This window comes from Sturnus vulgaris, chromosome 6 (genome assembly GCF_052056855.1).
Source record: "Sturnus vulgaris isolate bStuVul1 chromosome 6, bStuVul1.hap1, whole genome shotgun sequence".
Taxonomy (NCBI): domain Eukaryota; kingdom Metazoa; phylum Chordata; class Aves; order Passeriformes; family Sturnidae; genus Sturnus; species Sturnus vulgaris.
The window spans coordinates 46,010,314-46,028,844 of NC_142248.1; the positions used below are offsets into that span (position 1 = coordinate 46,010,314).

An 18,531-nucleotide genomic window follows, 5' to 3' on the forward strand; every position below is an offset into this window, starting at 1 on the left:
GGTCCTGAAATTCCAGCGTGAGCAACCAGGTCATGACCATCCAGATAAATAAAGCTCAAGGATTCAAGGCTCACCCCAAAGTTTTTGGCTCCTTTTTCAGCTGAGCACACCCCGAGCCACGATGGGAGCCCCAAAACCGAGCCCAGAATGCGCATTTCCTGCTGCTGTGGGAATAATTTGGGAAGGGATGACTGTGCCCTCCAAGTGCTGGGGTGGGATGGTGCCAAATTTGGGTTCCCTAGGTTGGCACCAGGATTAATGATATTCCATCAATCCCAAATTCACCCCCACGGGCAGGCACATCTGGAAACCCTTTCCCTAAAATTCCACACCCCCCTCCCCTCCAAAGCCCCCCAGACACAGGGTGCTGCCAAAAACCTGCAGCCCCTGCCTGACATCTGCCCACACGAATTTGGGAGGCCAGGAAACTTCCTGTGGACATTGGCTGCCTGACAGGAGTGACCTCAATTCTGCCTTTTTTTAGGGTGGGTATTTCTGGGGATTGTGTTTTGATAACAGGTGGGAGCTTTTTGCCTGGCTGTGGGATAGGCAGGTTTTAGGGAAGAGCTCAGAGATGGGGGAGGGGGGGAGTGGGATTTCTGTAGCTCTGATAAAAAATGTCATTCTGCATCTGTAAAATACAGTTTATTGCCACTTTTTAGGAAATTGGAGGCATCCACTTCCCCCAGCCAGCCTCTCCTGCTGCCCTCTCCCCTCATTCCCGTGGTTTCATCCCACATCCGAGACATTTCCTCCAGCAGCCAGATCGACCCTGAGGAGCATCACAAGCACAAACCCATGCATGATTCAGCAGGCTCCTTTGAGAGAGACATTTATTATTTAAATAATAATTTTTTTTTTTTTAACATCACCTCGACTCACAAACCACAGAAAAGCCCCAAATCTCGGCACCTTTGGGCTCCCTGAGCAGAGCTGCAGCTCCCACATGAGACTCCACACTCAGAATTGCACACTGGGTGTGTCGGATGCTGCTCAAACGGGAGCCACGAGAAAATTCCTAATGGCAGTGGTGGCCTTGGGATGTGGAGTTGGATGCTCCTCATCCCAGTGGGAACGAACCTGGAGTCCCAATGAGCAAGAGGAATCCCAGAAAACAAAATAGTGGTGTTGAAGGATGTTGCCCAACGGGGCAGGATTGATGACCTGGATGGTTTTGCAGTTGTTTTTTTTTTTTCTTTTATTGATTTTTTTGTTTGTTTTATTTTAAATAAATATTTGTCCCAGTCAAGGACAAACCCAGACCTCACCAGCAGCATCACCCTGGATGTGGGTGAAACTCATGGCTGTGACCATTCCCTGGTCAGGATCTTCATTCCCTTTGTTGTTGGCTCTTGCAAAAATCACAGGGCAAAGGGAATTTCCAAATGGGTGCTGAGGAGGAGCTGCTCTGCTCCATCACAGCGCCAGGGAAGTGCCAAAATTTGGCTTTTTTAGTACCTTAATGCCCCTCAGGGACCCAGGATTTTAGTGCCTAAAATCTCAGGGGTGTTGCACAGACAAACAGACAGACATGAGCACACAGACTAGCCCCTGAAAAAGTGCATTTCTTGAGGCAACCAGCCTAAAAAAAAGGGGGGGTTTTTTGAGGATACACTGCTCCCTTCCTCTCCTTCCCAATCCTTATGGCTCTGGAGGCACAGATGGGTGTTTGCAGCCACCCAGCCCCATCTCCAGGAGCTGCATCCCAAAAAACCACGGAGACCTCGCTGGGAAGCACACCAGCAGGAATCTCTGCTTCCCAACACCCTCCTGTCCCTTCCCAGCAGGGCTGAGCCTTTCTCCAGGTGGCACCAGCCCTAAGGGTGACAGCAGCACCCAGCGACTCCAACCCTTCCAACCTTTTGTCCCTGTGAGAGGCCGCGGTGGCTTTTCCCAGGTGACACCTGAGCCACCCCTCCCACCCGGCCCAGCCACGCATCTCCGGATGAGCCCTAAGGCAAGAGCTCCCTCCAACACCTATCGGGAGGTGACCGACAGATCTACTGCCCGCAGAGATCGGGCCGTGCCAGCTTGGTGACAGCAGGGGACACAGTGGGGCAGTCCGGGGCCGTGGGGGTCACCTGGCAGCAGAGCACGGAGCGCATGAGGCGCAGCACGGGCGGGCGCAGGATGGCGAACACCCAGGGGTCCACGATGGAGTTGATGGACAGGAAGCGCAGGGCCAGCAGGTCCCACTCGTGGTCGCCCTCTCCCCTGCTGGACTTGTTCACGTAGGCACGGATCTGCCAAATCAGCGGTGGGAAGGAGATGAGAAATCATTTTGTTCAGGGAATTCACAGAAATGACAGAAATCGCTGTGTCAGGAAAATTCATCTATAAACACAAGAGGTTTATGTCTAAAAAGGAGACAGAGGAGGCCTTTTTGCTTTATTCGAATAAAGGGAGAGGCCATGGGACATTGCCCTGGGATCTCTCAAATTTTTGGAGCACTCAGCCTCCTTTTTATCCCGATTTCCCATCCACATTTCCCTCTCTCTTTCCCCATTGGCTGAGGTACTTGAGAGGTACAGACTTCCCAAACACCTGATACCTGAATTTCCCCTCTAAAGTATAACCTTCTCTTTTAATTTTTAATTCTTATAGAATTCATAGTTTTTTCCCCACTGCTTCTTTCATCTTTCCATATCCCATTTCATTTATCAGCAGCCCTACAGTTTGTTTGTAAAGGCAAATAACTTTTTCCATTCATCAATCAGTGCAATCCATTCCATTGTTTCTTTTATCTTTCAGTGCTAGTCTTATCTACAAGCAGATCCACAGCTCGTTTGTAAGGACAAATTCGGCATTCCTCTCAACTGGGTTGGAAGAGACCCTCAAGATCATCGAGTCCAACCCATGCCCTAACACCTCAACTCACCCATGGCACCCAGTGCCACACCCGGGCTTTTTTTAAACACAATCCAAGGATGGTGACTCCACCACCTCCCCAGGCAGACCATTCCAGTACTTTATCACTCTTTCCATTAAAAACTTTTTCCTAATATCCAACCTATATTTCCCTTGAGACTGTGTCCTCTGGTTCTGTCAGTGCTGCCTGGAGAAGGAGACCAATCCCACCTGAGCACAGGCACCTTTCAGGAGCTGTACAGAGTGACAAGGTCACCCCTGAGTCTCCTTTTCTCCAGGATAAACAACCCCAGCTCCCTCAGCCGTTCCTCACAGGGTTTGTGTTCCAAGCCCCTCCCCAGCCTCGTTGCCTCCTCTGGAGGTGCTCAAGTGTCTCAATGTCCTTCCTAAACTGAGGGGACAGACCTGGACACAGCACTCAAGGTGTGGCCTCACCTGTGCTGAGTCCAGGTGAACAATGACCTCCCTGCTCCTGCTGGCCACACCATTCCTGCTCCAGGCCAGGATGCCATTGGCCTTCCTGGCCACCAAGGCACTCTGCTGGCTCATGTTCCATTCCCCCTGCCACGGCCCCACCTGCAATCCTGCCCTAGAGGGATGTCCCTTGACTGGGCTGTCATTACCTTCTCTGGAAGGATGCTCCTTAGGTTGGCACATCTTTGTTATCATGGTGAGCTATCCCCAAAGGCTTCAGTGATCCCACCATGCCCTAGTACCCATGTTAATCCTTTGTAACCCATTGGTCTTTCCCCCTTGGTATCACCCTTGCTTTCCCCCATAAAAACCCCAGTTTTTCCCTCGGTTCTCCAGGGAGCTGTCATGCCTGGCCCCCTTCACAGAGCTGCTGGATAATAAATGAATCTCTGTGGAATTTCCATACTGTGCTTCTGTCTACTCCCTCCCCCACCATTCCACTATCCCAGGTTTGTCCAAGCCCCATCCAAGCTGGCCTGGAACCCTTCCAGCCACAGCTTCTCTGGACAAGCTGTGTCAGTGCCTCACCAACCTCACAGTAAAGAATTTTTCCCCAATATCCCATCTAAACCTCCTCTGTCAGTTTGAATCCATTTCTCCTCTGTCCTGTCACTCCAGGCCTTTGTAAAGAGTCTCTCTCCATCTTTCCTATAGTTGCTATCAAGTACTAGAAGGTAATAATTAGGTGACCCCATATCCTTTTCCTTTCCAGGGAAAACAATCCCAATTCTCCCAGCCTTTCCTCACAGCACAGCTGCTCCATCCCTTTAATCAGCTTGGTGCCTCCTCTGGACTCCCTCCAACATTTCCAGGTCTTTCCTGTGCTGGAAGGACCCCAGAGTTGGACACAGCACTGCAGTGGGGTCTCACAATCACCTCCCTCAACCGGGGACAAATCCCAGGGAGAAATTATTCTGAGCCCTAAGATCTGCCCCCCAGGCAGCTCTGTTGGGGCGATTTGGGCTGTCACAGCAAATTCGCTGACTCTGTGGGTTTAAATGAACTTTAAATGAAAGCCAGGCACGTTTCAGAGCCACAACGAAAGCCGTGGCTGCTGGAGGAAGTGGCGTCTCTCACCTTGAGACCACACGGGAGCAGTGAACGTGGGAGAGGATGAGGATGAGGGGTGCTGGACCTGCCGGTCCTTCCTGTGACTGCCGACTCATCACAGCCCTGGGGCTTCCTGGAAGGGTGACTCAGCACTCCTTACTCATTCGGGTCACTGCCACCCCCTCGCTCCGGGCTGGGGACATGCTTGGATGGGGATGGGCAGCAGGAGCATCCCTCCCCTGCCTGGGATCCGCTGGGTACCACCCCACGGCACATCCACGCGGCGTTCCCAAGCTCTGCTGCGTTTTGGGAAGGAATTTGTGGCCTCATGGCTTTCGTGTGCCTGGACTGCTCCTGGGAGGAGCTGCTGTGGGCAGCTGGGGACAGGAGAGAAAGTGTCACCCCAAGGAGGCAGCTGGGTTTGAGCCGCTGCCAGAGCACAGCCCCACATGGGAGCAGGGCGATGGGAAAAGGGAAGCTGCCTCTGGATAAGGCTCTATCTGCCACCACAGGGCCCATGGGATCCCGGCCAGGGCTGCTTTCCCAGCCCCTCTGCCCCAAGCACACCCACAGGGCCCTGCCCACGTGTCCCCACCGAGGGGTTCCGCTTCCCACTGACCACAAACAGCCAAACCGGGGCTTTTTTGGGACACGGGAAGAGCTGTCCATCATGTGTGGGTTCATAGTCATCAGCTGAAGTGTCTCTCTGGGCATTGAGGCTCCTGGGATGCTCATGAGCATTTGAACTTTATTCCTTTGTCTAAAACCCTGGCTCGGCTGTATCCTGTGGTTATTCCCTTTTCCCTAGGGAAAAGCAAGGGAGCAGGAAGGGAAGGTAGAGTCTATTTAACACCAAGAGACTGAAATTAGCACTGGCTGTGCTCCCAGCCTTGATGGGGTCACTTCTAATGGGGCCAACTGACCTCCTGCACCGGGGGGCTCACACATCCAGAGCCATGGATGCTCCTGCTGGAAAAGCTCTTGGATGGATGAGAAGTGGCCCTGAGGAGAGGAGAGCCCAGACAGAGCCAAGGCTCTCACTCTCTCAACTTCCTCACTTGGTTGTTTTGATGCTGGATTTCTGCTGGAAGCCTCGTGCACGGATGGGGCACGGGATGTGGGCATATCCCTGGGGATGACACGTGCTGTGGCTGCTGTGCCAGATCTCTGTTCCCAGAAATCTCCCATCTCTGTGCCTCAGTGCTGTTGCAGGGGAGCAGAAGTCGCTGTCTAACAGCGAGGTGGGTGCAGCCTCCTGCATCTCCAGGGATGGAATCTCTGCATTTCCATCTGCAGAAACCTGGGATAATTCATCCCACCCAGCACGGATATCCACTGCTTCCAGCCCAGGGCAGCTCCTTCATCCTGTCTCTAGAAATGTAATTGGTTGTTCTGCCTTCCCTCACACCTCCACCATGAGTTCCTTGATCCTGGGAATCGCAGTGATGCCATGTGGTCCAGGGCACCCCCAGTCTGTCCCTGCCTGAGCCACACAGCCTGGCCTTGGAGCCTCTGTGGGGTGGGAGGGCACTTCTGCTTTTGCCACACCATTCTCCTGTCACTCTGTCCTCCTGCCACCCTATTCTCCTGCCACCCCATTCTCCTGTCACTCCATTCTCCTGCCACCCCCTCCTCCTCCTGGCACTGGGGATACAGGGAATGATTCCCATCACTCTATGCAAAGCTCATGGCTGAGCTGGGCTCTCCCAAGCCTTGGGAACAGCAGAGCTTTGACCTCAAGCCTCGAGGTTTGGCAGCAGAGTTGGGGGAAACTTTATAAAGCCCAGGAGAGAAACGTGGGTGCTGGGGATAGGAGCCCCACCCTGGGGACAAACAGCGACACTCACCGTGAAGGGCAGGGAGCAGATGACGAAGGTGATGGTCATGATGGAGAGCAGCAGCAGGTGGTCGATCTCCTCGGCCATGGAGAACATGCGGCGGCCGCAGCCGGAGGCGGCTCGGGGCTGCTCCAGGGTGGGGACCCGGCGCGTCCTCTGTCCCCGCCGGTGCATGCGGGCCAGGTTCACGATGACGCTCAGGTTACAGAGCAACACGGCGAGGATGAGGAAGAGGAGCAGGGTGGCGTAGAGCAGCGAGAAGGTGACGTCCAGCCCTGCCACATCCCCGTTGCTCTGGTGGGGATCCAGGTGCATCTGGATGAAGCACCAGGTGCCGGGGCAGTACTGGACGTAGCGCCCGAAGCCCACGAGCGGCAGCGAGCAGAAGGCGGCCGAGAAGGTGTAGATGGCCGGCAGGGCCACCAGCCCCGTGCGGGGGCTCAGGAAGCGCTCGTAGAAATACGGGCGCCCCAGGGCCAGGCAGCGCTCCAGAGCCATGGTGAAGAGGATGAGCATGGTGGCGAGGCCGAAGAAGCTCATGGCGAAGCCGAAGTAGAGGCAGATGTGCCCTCCGCGGGCCAGGGCGGTGAGGGTGAGGTTGCGGTGGTAGGATGCGAGCACCAAGGGGCTGACGGAGCAGGTGCCCAGCAGGTCGGTGACCACCAGGGCCAGCACCAGGATGTGGAACAGCGCGGGCGGGCGCTGGCGGGGCCCGCGGCGGCCGTGCAGGAGCAGCCCCAGCGCCAGGAGGTTGCCCAGGAGCCCGGCCGAGAACATGAGGGCGCTGACCAGAGGGCGAGCCCCGGCCGGCAGCGCTGCCCCGTCCCGCCCGCACGCCCGGCCCGTCCCGTTCATCCCGCGCCGCCGCCGCCGCACGCCCGACTGCGCCCGCCTGTCCCGGCACCGGCACCGGCACCGCCCGCCCCGACCGCACCGCCCCGACCGCCGCCCCCGGCACCGCCCCGAGCCCCCCCGGCACCGCCCCGGGCCGCTCCGGTACCTCCCCGAGCCCACCCGGTACCGCCCCAAGCCCCTCGGTACCGCCCCGAGCCCCCCCCGGTACCGCCCCGAGCCCCCCAGTACCGCCCCGGGCCCCCCCCCGGCACCGCCCCGAGCCCCTCCGGTACCGCCCCGAGCCCCTCCGGTAACGACCCGAGATCCCCCGATACCGCACCGGGCCTCTCCGGTACCTCCCCGAACCCCCCCGGTACCGCCCCAAGCCCCCCAGTACCGCCCCGGGCCCCCCCCGGCACCGCCCCGGGCCTCTTCGGTACCTCCCCGAACCCCCCCGGTACTGCCCCGAACCCCCCGGCACCTCCCCGAGCCCCTCCGGTACCGCCCCGAGTCCCCTCGGTATCGCCCCGAGCCCCCCCGGTCCTGGGCTCGCAGGGATGGACGGAGCGCAGGCGGAGGACGCGCATGGACCGAGCCTGGCCGGACCGAGGGTCCCAATGCCGGACTGGGAGCCTCGAACACGGCCAGTGCCGGTACCGGTCTGGGAGAGCCGGACACCGCCAGTCCTCGTACGGGGCTGGGAGCCTCGGACACGGCCGGTCTTGTTGCGGTCCGACAGTCCCGGTACCGGTCCGAGAGCCCCGGACACGGCCACTCCTGGTACCAGTCTGAGAGCCCCAGAACTGGTCCGAGAGCCCCGGACACGGCCAGTCCCGGTACCGGTCTGAGAGCCCCGGTACCGGTCTGGAGCCCTGGACACGGCCAGTCCCGGTGCCCATCCGAGAGCCCGGTACCGGGCTGGGAGTGCTGGGGCGGCCCCGGGGTCGCTGGGACAGTCCCCGGTCTGATCCAGCCCGGCTCCGGCACGCCCAGCCCCGCTGCCGGACCGGGAGCGCCTCTTACGATCGGCCCCGGTGCCGGTCCAGGAGTCCCGGTACCGGTCCAGGAGCCGGGTGCGGCTCTGACCTCCCCAAGGCACGGGCAGTCCCTGTGCCAGACCGGGAGCAGCTCTCCCTGCCAATGCCGGCACAGCTCCAGGAGTCCTGGTGCCACTCCAGAAGTCCCGGTGCCGGCCTGGGATTGCTCTCACGGCCAATCCCGGTTCCGGTCCTGGGTCCCACTCTGTCCCAGCGCTAATCCAGGAGTCCCAGCGCCCATCCAGGAGCCCCTGGCATGGTCAGAGATTCCCAGTGGTATCTGGGATTTTTTTGAGGCACAGCCAGATCCAGTCTGGCCCGAGAATGCCAAAGCACAGCTGGCCCCGGGGCTGGCTCCAGGACCCCAAAGCCCTCTGAGCCCAGAGCCCCAGATGAGCCCAGGGGAATTCCCATGGCCCCAGAGAAACCCATGGAAAAACTCCCTCCCCCATGGCTGGCACCATTCCGTGTCTCCATTGTCCCTTTCTCCTACATGTCATCAGAGGGGTGCAGTCTGGCCATGACCTTAAAGCTCATCCAGTCCCACCCTTTGCCATGGGCAGGGACACCTTCCACTATTCCAGGCTGCTCCAAGGCTCATCCAACCTGGAACACACCCAGGGATGGGAAATCCACATGCTCACATCCCAGTGGCCTTGGATGCTCTCTCCATCCTCCAGGACTCCAGCCCTCACTCAAGCTGCCTTTATTGAAGCACTTGGTGCTTCACAGGTAACTTCCAGAATGCCTCAAGGATAAAAAACCCTTTACCCCCCTGGCCCTGTTATAGCCTAACAGCTGTAACAATTTAATTTTTAGTTTACTTGGTACACCTGATCCCCTAAACCTCAGTGCAACACTGCAGCACTGACACAGCAGGTTGCAGACCCACGAGTGGGTTTGGCTGTTATTTTTAAAACCGCGCTTTTGTAACAGGAACTTCGCAAAGGAAATACGGAGCACATAAACTCGAGGGGCCGGGTGAGCTGCGGTTTGTGACAGCACCTCCAGTTCTGAGGGGCCACTCCTACTCCTGGCTTTGCTTTCTTCTCTCACACAGCTCTTCAGCCTGGTGGCCAGGGTGAGCTGAGGGCGAGGTGACAAAGCCACAGCTCCAGTTCTGTTCTCACAGTGGAATCAATGGGTAGGACAGAGGGGACAGTGTTTGAACCATCCCACAGCACCTCAACACAGGCGGGCCAGGAAAACACATCCAGGAGCTCCTTTAACCCTGCTTCCAGACCTGATCCAGCAGAGCACCAAAGCACGTGGACACATCTGTTGGTGGGAGCATGTTTGATTCCAGAGATTGGGTGGCACTTTCAGCCCTCCTTTGTGCCACCCACAAATTCAGCTGAGGCTGAATCCTGTCCTGATCCACCCAGTCTGCCCATCCAGAGACCTTTTCCGAGCAGGCACCCCATAGGGGGGTTGCTCCAAGGCTTTTCCCAGCGTCCTGCTCTTTTCTGGCATTCCGTGTCACAGCTCAGGAAGGGGTTTTGGCTTCTTCTGGAGCTCATTTTCCTGGCAGCTAATGGAGCTTTAAATACCCTTCTGGGGCTTCAGGCTCCTCCACTGACAGTTGTCCCTGATGGGATTTTTCTGCAATAATAGGAAAATTGCTGGGCTTTTGTTTTTTCATTCCCCCTTCTGAGCTCAAAACCAGGAACAGACTGCTTGGTACAATCTGTCCTGCCTTGGGAGGTGCTTGTTTTCTTCCCTTTGCTTCCATGTTTAGCTCGTGTCTTGCCTCTAGCGAGGGCCATATCAAATCCTAGAATTATTTAAGTTGGAAAAGTCCTCTAAAACATCGAATTCTTCCAGCACTGCCAAGGCCATCACTGACCCATGTCCCCAAGTGCCACATCCACGTGGCTTTTAAAGCCCTCCAGGGATGGGGACTCCAGCACTGCCCTGGGCAGCTGTGCCAATGAAGAAATTTTCTCCAACATCCAATCTAAACCTCCCTGGTGCAACTTGTGGCCATTTCTCCTTGTCCTGTCCCTGTTCCCTGGAGCAGATCCCAAATCCCTCCCCGGCTGTCCCCTCCTGTCAGGGAGTTGTGCAGAGCCACAAGGTCCCCCCTGAGCCTCCTTTTCTCCAGGCTGAGCCCCTTCCCAGCTCCCTCAGGAATTCTCCAGCCCCTTCCCAGCTCCCTCAGCCCCTCCTGGTGCTCCAGCCCTTTCCCAGCTCCTTTCCCTTCTCTGGTCACACTCCAGCACCTCACACATCCTCTCAAGGTTTGTTGGCATTGTTTTCCCGAAAAGGAGATTTCCACGCTTGGCCCAGTTGGAGAAAACACTCTGGGCTTGTAGGAAAGTTTCATGAGCTCCTGACTCAGCCTCTGGAATTGGCTGCCTGTGGTTGGGGAGGGTGTTGGGACCCTGCTCCATCCCCAGTGGATTTTAAAGGATGGCTCTGGCACCAGGGATATGGAGGAGTCCAGCCCTCCTGTTTATGGTGAGTGGATTTCATCTCTTTTTAACCAAACGCTCATCCTGACTTGTGTTGGACAAATCCAGACAAGACTTCTCATCCGAAGCCTTCCTATCCTTTATCTCGTGTTCCAGTGCTTCCAGCAGCCTCACTCCCCATCCTGGGAAAGCAGCTCCAGGTTTTGGTGCCTTGTCTTGTTATCCTGTACCAGCACCTGGGTTAAAAAAATAAATGAAGCCACTCCTGGGCTGGCTGGGGCTCCTGGCAGCCCTGGCACGGCCGCCTGCCCAGGCACGCGCCTCCCTGCTTCCAGAATAGCTAAAAAATGCAGGCAGGCAACAATAAAAAAAAAAAATAAAAAAAATTGGCTCTTCGCAAGAACGAAACAATTTGTCGGGAAATGAGCTTGAGCAAAGTTGTGCCTGGATTTTGTGAGCTGAGAAAAAAAAAAAAACAAACACCACCCTGAGAGTGATTTATGTCCAGGAAAGGAGCGGGATGCAGGGATGCAGGGATGCCGGGATGCAGGGATGCAGAGATGCAGGGATGCAGGGATGCAGGGATGCAGGGATGCAGGGATGCAGGGATGCTGGTGCCAGCAGTGACAGCGTGGGACAGGGTTGTGCTGGAGGGTGACAGGGACATAAAACAGCCCCCAAAAGAGCATCGTTGGTGTAGAGCTACAGCCTGAGCTGAGCAGTTTTTCTTTATTGCCTCCATTAAGCGTCAGGTCCGTCCCCTCGGGAATGGCTGGCACAGGAGCGCTCTGGCACGGAGGGGTCCCGAGGGGAATGACTGAGCAGTGGAGCAGCCTGGGGGGAGGATGTGCTCAGGGAAGGCTCCTCAGCTTCTCTCTCCTCCTCAGCTGGAGCTCCCTGAGCCCCCGGGCTTTTTTTGGTTCCTATTTACTAACATTTCCAACCAACCCGCTCACTGAGATTTTTCATTTCAATTCTTAGTTAATTTATATTTTCTTTTCTTCTGATTTGGACCGTTCCCAGACTCAGTAAGGAGGGGTCTAAGCTTTGACATAACTCCTGAAGCCCCAACCTGTACGTGTTGAGGCACTGAAAAATGGGGTGCCCTTAGGGACCAGCTCGGGGTGGAGAACATCCTCGACCTCCCGGCTCCTTGTGCTGGGCCAGCCGGAGCCCAGCCCTGGCTGGGGACGTGCTGCCATCTCTGGCGAGGACGGCGACACGGCAGCCCAGCCCCGGGAACACCCGGGAGCGAGGATTTATCCGCCGGGAAGCCGCCCTGGCTGCAGCCCCAAATCCAAAGCTCGCTGGCGGCAGCCGCCGCTTGGCTCGCCCGGAGGCAGCAGCGTCTGGCTGGAGACTCCAAGTCTGCTCCCACAGCAGGTAGGACACCAGGAAGGGCAGAATCCCGATTAAAAGTGCTGTCCCAGCCAGAAGAGAGTGACAAGGTCACTGGGAAATGTGTGCGCCCAGCCAGGGAGTGAGGATGCTGCAGGGATGGGGGGATTGTCACTCGTGGCTCCATGATTTATTTCCTGAGATTGTAAAATCACGGATGGGTCAGTGATGTGGTGTTTGCATCATCTTGGGGCTCAGGTGGAGTCTGTTTTTGCACCTTAATAAAGAACTTGATTTGGTTTGTGTCAGTTTAATTACTGATTTCCATGGATCACGGTTATCCTGGGATGTAAACACACACATCATGGGGCAGGGACCTTTCCTGGGCCGGGGATCTCTCCTGGAGCAGGGACTTTTCCTGGGGCAAAGCCTCTCCAGGAGTGAATCCTCACAGGAACCACGGGCAGATGATGCCCTGTACACCCAGCGCACCCTCAGCTCATGTTCATCCTGGATCCATGACCTTGGAAATCTTATCCCCCCTCAGTGATCATTCCATGACTCTGCACTGCTGAGCGCTCCCAGCCTGGCCCTGCCTGCTCCTTCTGTCCTGAGTGGAGCACGGATCTGTCTGGGGGAGCAGATCCCAGTTCAGGGGGTACAAGAACAAAGTTTTAAAGTTTTCCAGGGCTGTTATCTCATCCGGCTGCGGTGGAACAGATCCCGGGAAAGCCGCGGAGCAGGCTCGGAGCTGTTGACTCTGCAGCCCCACGTGAGCCATCTCCAAGTCAATACCAGGCCAGTAACATGAAACCAATCCCTGAACCAACCTTCATTTCCTTCTTTCTCCTTGGAAAACCTCGAGGAGAAGCACTGAGCTGGCAACTCACAGGTGCCCCCAAAACATCCCCAAACACAGCTCTGCCCTTTATTCCAGCTGGGAGAAACAACCAGAGCCAACCCCAGCAGGTCACCTCCAAAAAGCTCCAAGATATTGTTCCTTCAAAACCAGAATCTGTTTGACACGAAGAGTAAACATCATGTGAGAGCGGGCAGGAACACGGCTGCACCTTGCAAGGCTTGGCTAAACAGAGGAGATAAATACTCTCTGTCTCTTCCAAGGGCACTAAACAGTTGGTCATCGTAATTTTTTTGGCCTAAATGGTCACTTGAGGCAAAAATTAAATCCAGTTATTACATGTGGTTGAGCGGAAATGGATCTCCCATTAAAACAATCGCTCACTTGCACGCTCGAACCGAGAGCTTGTGCATGCCAGGCTCTGTGTTCTCTCAATTACTGCTCTCATTAAGGCTCAGGACAGTCATAAATAGTGAATTGAAATAATTACAGCAGAACAGGTACGGCTGAATAACACAAATGCAATATCAGCGCTCGGAGTTTTCCAGAGAAGAGCGAGATAAGGGCGGATAAACCACAGCCCTGCCCTGGGAATAGGGAAGATCCTGGGCAGGGATGGAAGATGTGCCAGGGAGAGATTCCAGGGAGCTCTTCCTCACACCAGAAATTGCTGCCCAAATTTCTGAGTCCCTCCCGCCCCTTACCCAGTCCCAAACCAGCTCTGGATAAATCCCCTTGGCATGGAATGGGATCGTGCACAGGACAAGGCGATAAAACACTGAACCACTTTAATTCCACGGGGGCACGGCCACACTTCTCCTTCCTGTGTGTCCCCACTGCCCTGAACCACTCTCCAAACCCCTCCTGCCTTCCTGGAGCCGGGCGCTCCCCAAACCCTCCCCAGAGCGCTGCTGGCTCCGAACATCCCGGATCCCCGGGAGCCCCATCCCGGCTCCTCTCCGGGGCAAAACGCATCCTGGGGAGGGACAGAAACCCTTCCCAGCGCCGCTGGCTGGGCGCTGTCCCTGCCTGCCACCGCCCCTGTGCCACCTCCGGGGACAGGGGACGCGGGGCCGAAGGCTCGCTCCTCATCCTCATCCGCAGCAGCGGCGCGCTCAGGGGATGCCGAGCTGGGGGGGATCTGTCCTGTGCCAGCCCGGGGGACAGAACTGGCTGTCACCCGCCGGGCTGGAGCCTCTCAGAGAGGCTTTTCTGGAGCCGAGCTTGCGGCAGAAGCGGCGCACGAAGCCGCGGAACACGGAGGTGCGGAAGATGATGAACACCCAGGGGTCCACGATGGAATTGACGGAGAGGAAGCGCAGAGCGCTCAGGTCGGCGTTCTCGTTGAAATCCGCAGCGAAGGCGCCCATGTATGCCCGGATCTGGCAAAAAAAAAAAATAAATTAAAAAAAATATCCAGGAGATGGGGAGAAATTAAGGAAGGTCAAGGAAATAGGGGGAAATTAAGGAAGGTCAAGGAAATAGAGGGATATTAAGGAAGGTCATGGAAATAGAGGAAAATAAAGGAAGGGGTTAAGGAAACAAGGGGAAAATTAAGGAAGATCAAGGAAATGGGGGGAATTAAGGAAGGTCAAGGAAATGGGGGGAATTAAGGAAGGTCAAGGAAATGGGGGGACTTGAGGAAGGTTAAGGAAATAGGGGGAAATTAAGGAAGGTTAAGGATATAGGGGGAAATTAAGGAAATTAAGGAAGGTTAAGGAAACAAGGGGAAAATAAAGGAAGATCAAGGAAATGGGGGGAACTGAGGAAGGTCAAGGAAATAGGGGGAAATTAAGGAAGGTCATGGAAATGGAGGGAAATTAAGGAAGGTTAAGGAAATAGAGGGAAATTAAGGAAGGTCATGGAAATGGCGGGAAATTAAGGAAGGTTAAGGAAATAGAGGGAAATTAGGGGAGGTCTTGCTATGGTGGGGATAAAAATATTCCAGTGAGGGGAGCAAAGGAAGTTTTAAGCCCTCAGTATCATCATGGATCACATCAGGATGAGTTGTGGGTTGTGGGGCTGGATCACGGATGATCCAGCAATATCAGGACAGGGATGTTAGAGCTGAAAATCCCAGGGACCTGAAGTTTTTCATGGAAGGAATTATCCAACCCTGGCTCTGTCCCCAAGGCTGGGGCACCCCTCTTGTGCTGCCCCCCTTGCCATGGAAATTGGATCTGGCACCCATTGGATAACACAGCAGGGATTTATCCTGCTTGAGGACCACTGGGGTGGTCACAAAACCAGGACGAGCCCAGCTCTGCCAGGGCTGCTGACGGCTGCTACTTCATGTACAGTTCCAGAGGTGGCAGAGGTGACAAAGGTGACAGGAAGAGGATGTGGAAATTGTCACCAAAGGCAGTGACAGCACCCACACACAACCCCCACCCAGATCTTGGGGTGGCCCTGTCTGTGGCACCAGTTCTGCCTGCAGAGGGTGATGGAAAGGTGGCACTGCAGGATCCAGAGCCAGGAATGGGGGAGAAAGGGGCAGCAAGGACTCTCTCCTGCCGGGGGCCTCCCATCGCTGGGGAAGAAGTGAGAGGATTTCAGAGCATCATTCAGTGGGGCTCAAAGGGAGCTGGGTCTACCCAGCAGCTTTGGGACATGGTGGGGTTTGAAGGGTCTGATAAAGGTGAGGATTGGGGTTTTGAAGGGTCTGATGTGAGTGAGAATGGGGAATTATTGAAGGGTCTGATAAGGGTGGGAATGGGGAATTATTGAAGGGTCTGATGGGGTGGGAGTGGGGAATTATTGAAGGGTCTGATGCAATGAACTGACACCCCCCTCCCAAATCTTAAACCCCTCAGGGGCAACCTCAGAGGAACAGCGGGGTGGTGATGGAGTGGGAGGTGGGTTTTATTCCAATGGAGTTAAAGCAGCAAACTGATCCCTGGGATGGGGTGGGGGACACTCAGATGGGACTGAAATAATTACCTGACCCCTCCAACACCTCTGGGACAGAGTGGTGATGATGGGGGGGGGGGGGGGGGTGTTTCAGGGGTTAAAAGAATGAACGGATCCCTGGGGATGTGGTGCTGGGATTGGACATTCCAGGGAGGGGGCAATGGAATGACCCTCCCCAGGACAGAGTGGGGTGCAAACATTCCAAGGAAGTTTGAGCAATAAATCAAACCTCAGAACAGGGTGGTGAGGTTGTTGTGGTTGTCCCAGGAGGATTAAACAATGAATTAACTTTCCCCATCCCGGGATGGGTATTCCATGGATGTTATTCCATGGGGGTTAAAGCAACACTCAGATCCCTGGGACAGGGTGGGGGACACTCAGAGAGGGGACAAAGAAATTACCTGACACCCCCCCCCCCCCCCTCAGTACCTCTGGCACAGAGTGGTGCTGCTGGGGGGTTATTCCATGAGGGTTAAAAGATAATATTTAATTTAAATAAATGTAATTTATTTAATTTATTGAGACAAATTGAGGATTGGGGATGTGGTGCTTGTGTTTAGGGTGAGCAACCTCCCCAAATGGGATCGTGGAGCCAGGGGGGGATTTATTCCAAGGGGATTAAAGTAATAACCTGACCCTTGGAGAGGATCCTAGAGGGTGACAGGGGTGGGTTACTCACAGGGGACTAAAGCAATGAACCCCCCAGCACCTCCAGGAGTGGGTGGTGGTTGCAGAGTTTATTCCAAGGGGCCAAAACAACCCCTGACCCTCTGGGAGTGGGTGGTGGTGATGGGTTATTCCAAGGAGTTTTAGGCAATGACCTGGTCCCCGTGGGCAGACTGGGGGAGGATTTAGGATGAGGCAAAGTCTTTGCCCTTAGGTGTCAGTTTATCCCAAAATCAGTGCTCTGACCCTCCAGGACTGAGTGGTGTTGGTGGGAGGGATATTCCAGAATGCTTAACAACCCCAAGGACAGGGTGAGGGAATATTCCAAGGGGCCCAAATCCTCAATCCAACCTCCCTGTGAGGAGGTGGTGCTAAGGAAGGATATTTTTCCAAATGGATTAATGCAAAGACCAACCCCTGGGGCACGGGGTGATGGGTGTTTGAGGGGGGCCAAAGCAACCACCCACATTCCCAGGGCCAGGGGCTGGGATATTCCAGAGTGCTTTAATAACAACCTGACCTCCATGGACAAGGTGAGGGATTATTCCAAGGTGCCCAAATCATCAATCCGACCTCCCTGGGTATTTGAGGGGGGGCAAAGCAACCACCCACACTCCCAGGGCCAGGGGCTGGGGGTGGGATATTCCAGAGTGCTTTAACAACAGCCTGACCCCCATGGACAGGGTGAGGGACTGTTCCAAGGTGCCCAAATCACCAATCCAACCTCCCTGTGAGAGGATGGCGCTGAGGAAAGGATATTCCCCAAAGAATTTAACGCAATGACCGACCCCAGGCGAGGCACCACAGCAACCACCCACCCTCCCAGGAGCGGGAGGATTTTCCCGGAGGCGAGGGACAGCGGGATTTACTCACGATGAGCGGCAGGGAGCAGACGGTGAACAGGACGGTCATGAGCCCCAGCAGGACGAGGTGATCGAGCTCCTCCATGCGCGGGGCGGCGGCGGGGGGGGCCCCTCGGCGGGGCTGCCTGCGAGCCATGCCGTACAGGTGCCTCATGCTGCTCACGTTGCACGCCACGATGGCCAGCACCAACAAGCCCATCAGGCTGGCGTAGAGCACAGGGAAGCCCAGCTGGCGTGGGCCACCGCCGGCCATCCGGATAAAGCACCACGTGCCCGGGCAATACTGCATGGGAGCCCCAAAGCCCAGCAGGGGCAGGGCGCAGAACAACGCGCACAGCCCGGCAGCCGCCGGCCCCAGCGTGGCTCCCAGGCGGCGAGTCAGGTGCCGCCGGTAGAAGTAGGGATGCCCCAGGGAAAGCCAACACTCCAGCGCCATGGCTAGCAGCAGCAGGGTGGGGGCTAGCCCGAAGAAAGCCATGAGGAAGGCGAAGAGCTGGCACAGCACCCCCGGCTGGTCCTCGCCGCTGCCGCCCGGCCCCAGCTCGCTGAGGCTGCGGTTGTAGGCGTAGGCTGCCAGCACCATGGGGCTGATCAGGCACTTGCCCAGCAGGTCGGTGACAGCCAGCCCGCTGACCAGCACGTAGAACGCCGAAACCCGCGGCGGGCGGCCCCCGGGCGAGCGGGAGCGCCGCCGGTGCTGGCCCAGCAGCAGCAGAGCCAGAACGTTCCCCAGGAGCCCGGCGGCGAACAGAACCGAGCTGGGCACGGCCGACTGGCCGCTCTCGATGTAGCGGCTGCTGCGGCAGCGATAGCCCTCGGTCTCCATCGGGATGGCCCGGGATGGGCTGCGAGGGATGTCCCGCTCCGCCTCGGGATGTCCCGCGCTGCACCAAGGTGCGATAAAATCCCGCACCGCACCGGGATGGGATAAAACCCCGCACCGCACCAGGATGGATGGGATAAAACCTCGCACCGCACCAGGATGGATGGGATAAAACCTCGCACCGCGCGGGGGTGATGTCCCGCAGCGCGCCGGGATGAGATGGGATGGATGGATGGATGGATGGATGGATGAACGGATGGATGGATGGATCGCGCCGCGCCTGCTGGTGGCGACTGTCCTGGCGGAGCGGGTGGCCCCCGGCGCGGAGAAAGGGAGGAGGAGGAGGAGGGGGAGGTGCAGTGGAACCGGGCACGGCCCCTTCTCACCGCCCGGCCCGCCCCGGCCGGCGGAGCTCGGTGAGGGGCGGGGGGGTTGCTCTGCTCCGCCGGGAGAACCGAGGCTCCCGGGAAGAGGGAGGGAAAGGGGCCGGGGGTGAGTGCAGGGAGCGAGGGTGAGGGACTCTGGAAAGAGAGACTGGAGGGGAGGGAGCTGGAGCT

The 18,531-nt window shown here is 56.7% G+C and overlaps 2 protein-coding genes across 2 annotated transcripts; both read right to left on the minus strand.

Moving 5' to 3' along the window:
• Positions 1 to 502: 502 nt before the first annotated feature.
• PTGER2 (prostaglandin E receptor 2) lies at positions 503 to 7,115 on the minus strand. The gene is made up of 2 exons (XM_014871482.2): positions 6,240 to 7,115; positions 503 to 2,243 (listed from the first exon to the last, which is right to left on the minus strand). Exons 1-2 carry the CDS (start codon positions 7,083 to 7,085, stop codon positions 2,001 to 2,003), a joined length of 1,089 nt encoding a protein of 362 aa, XP_014726968.1. The 5' UTR covers positions 7,086 to 7,115; the 3' UTR covers positions 503 to 2,000.
• Positions 7,116 to 12,155: 5,040 nt separating this feature from the next.
• On the minus strand, positions 12,156 to 18,271 carry PTGDR (prostaglandin D2 receptor). Its single transcript, XM_014871483.2, has 2 exons — positions 17,162 to 18,271; positions 12,156 to 14,094 (listed from the first exon to the last, which is right to left on the minus strand). Exons 1-2 carry the CDS (start codon positions 17,975 to 17,977, stop codon positions 13,828 to 13,830), a joined length of 1,083 nt encoding a protein of 360 aa, XP_014726969.1. The 5' UTR covers positions 17,978 to 18,271; the 3' UTR covers positions 12,156 to 13,827.
• Between the last annotated feature and the right edge of the window lie 260 nt (positions 18,272 to 18,531).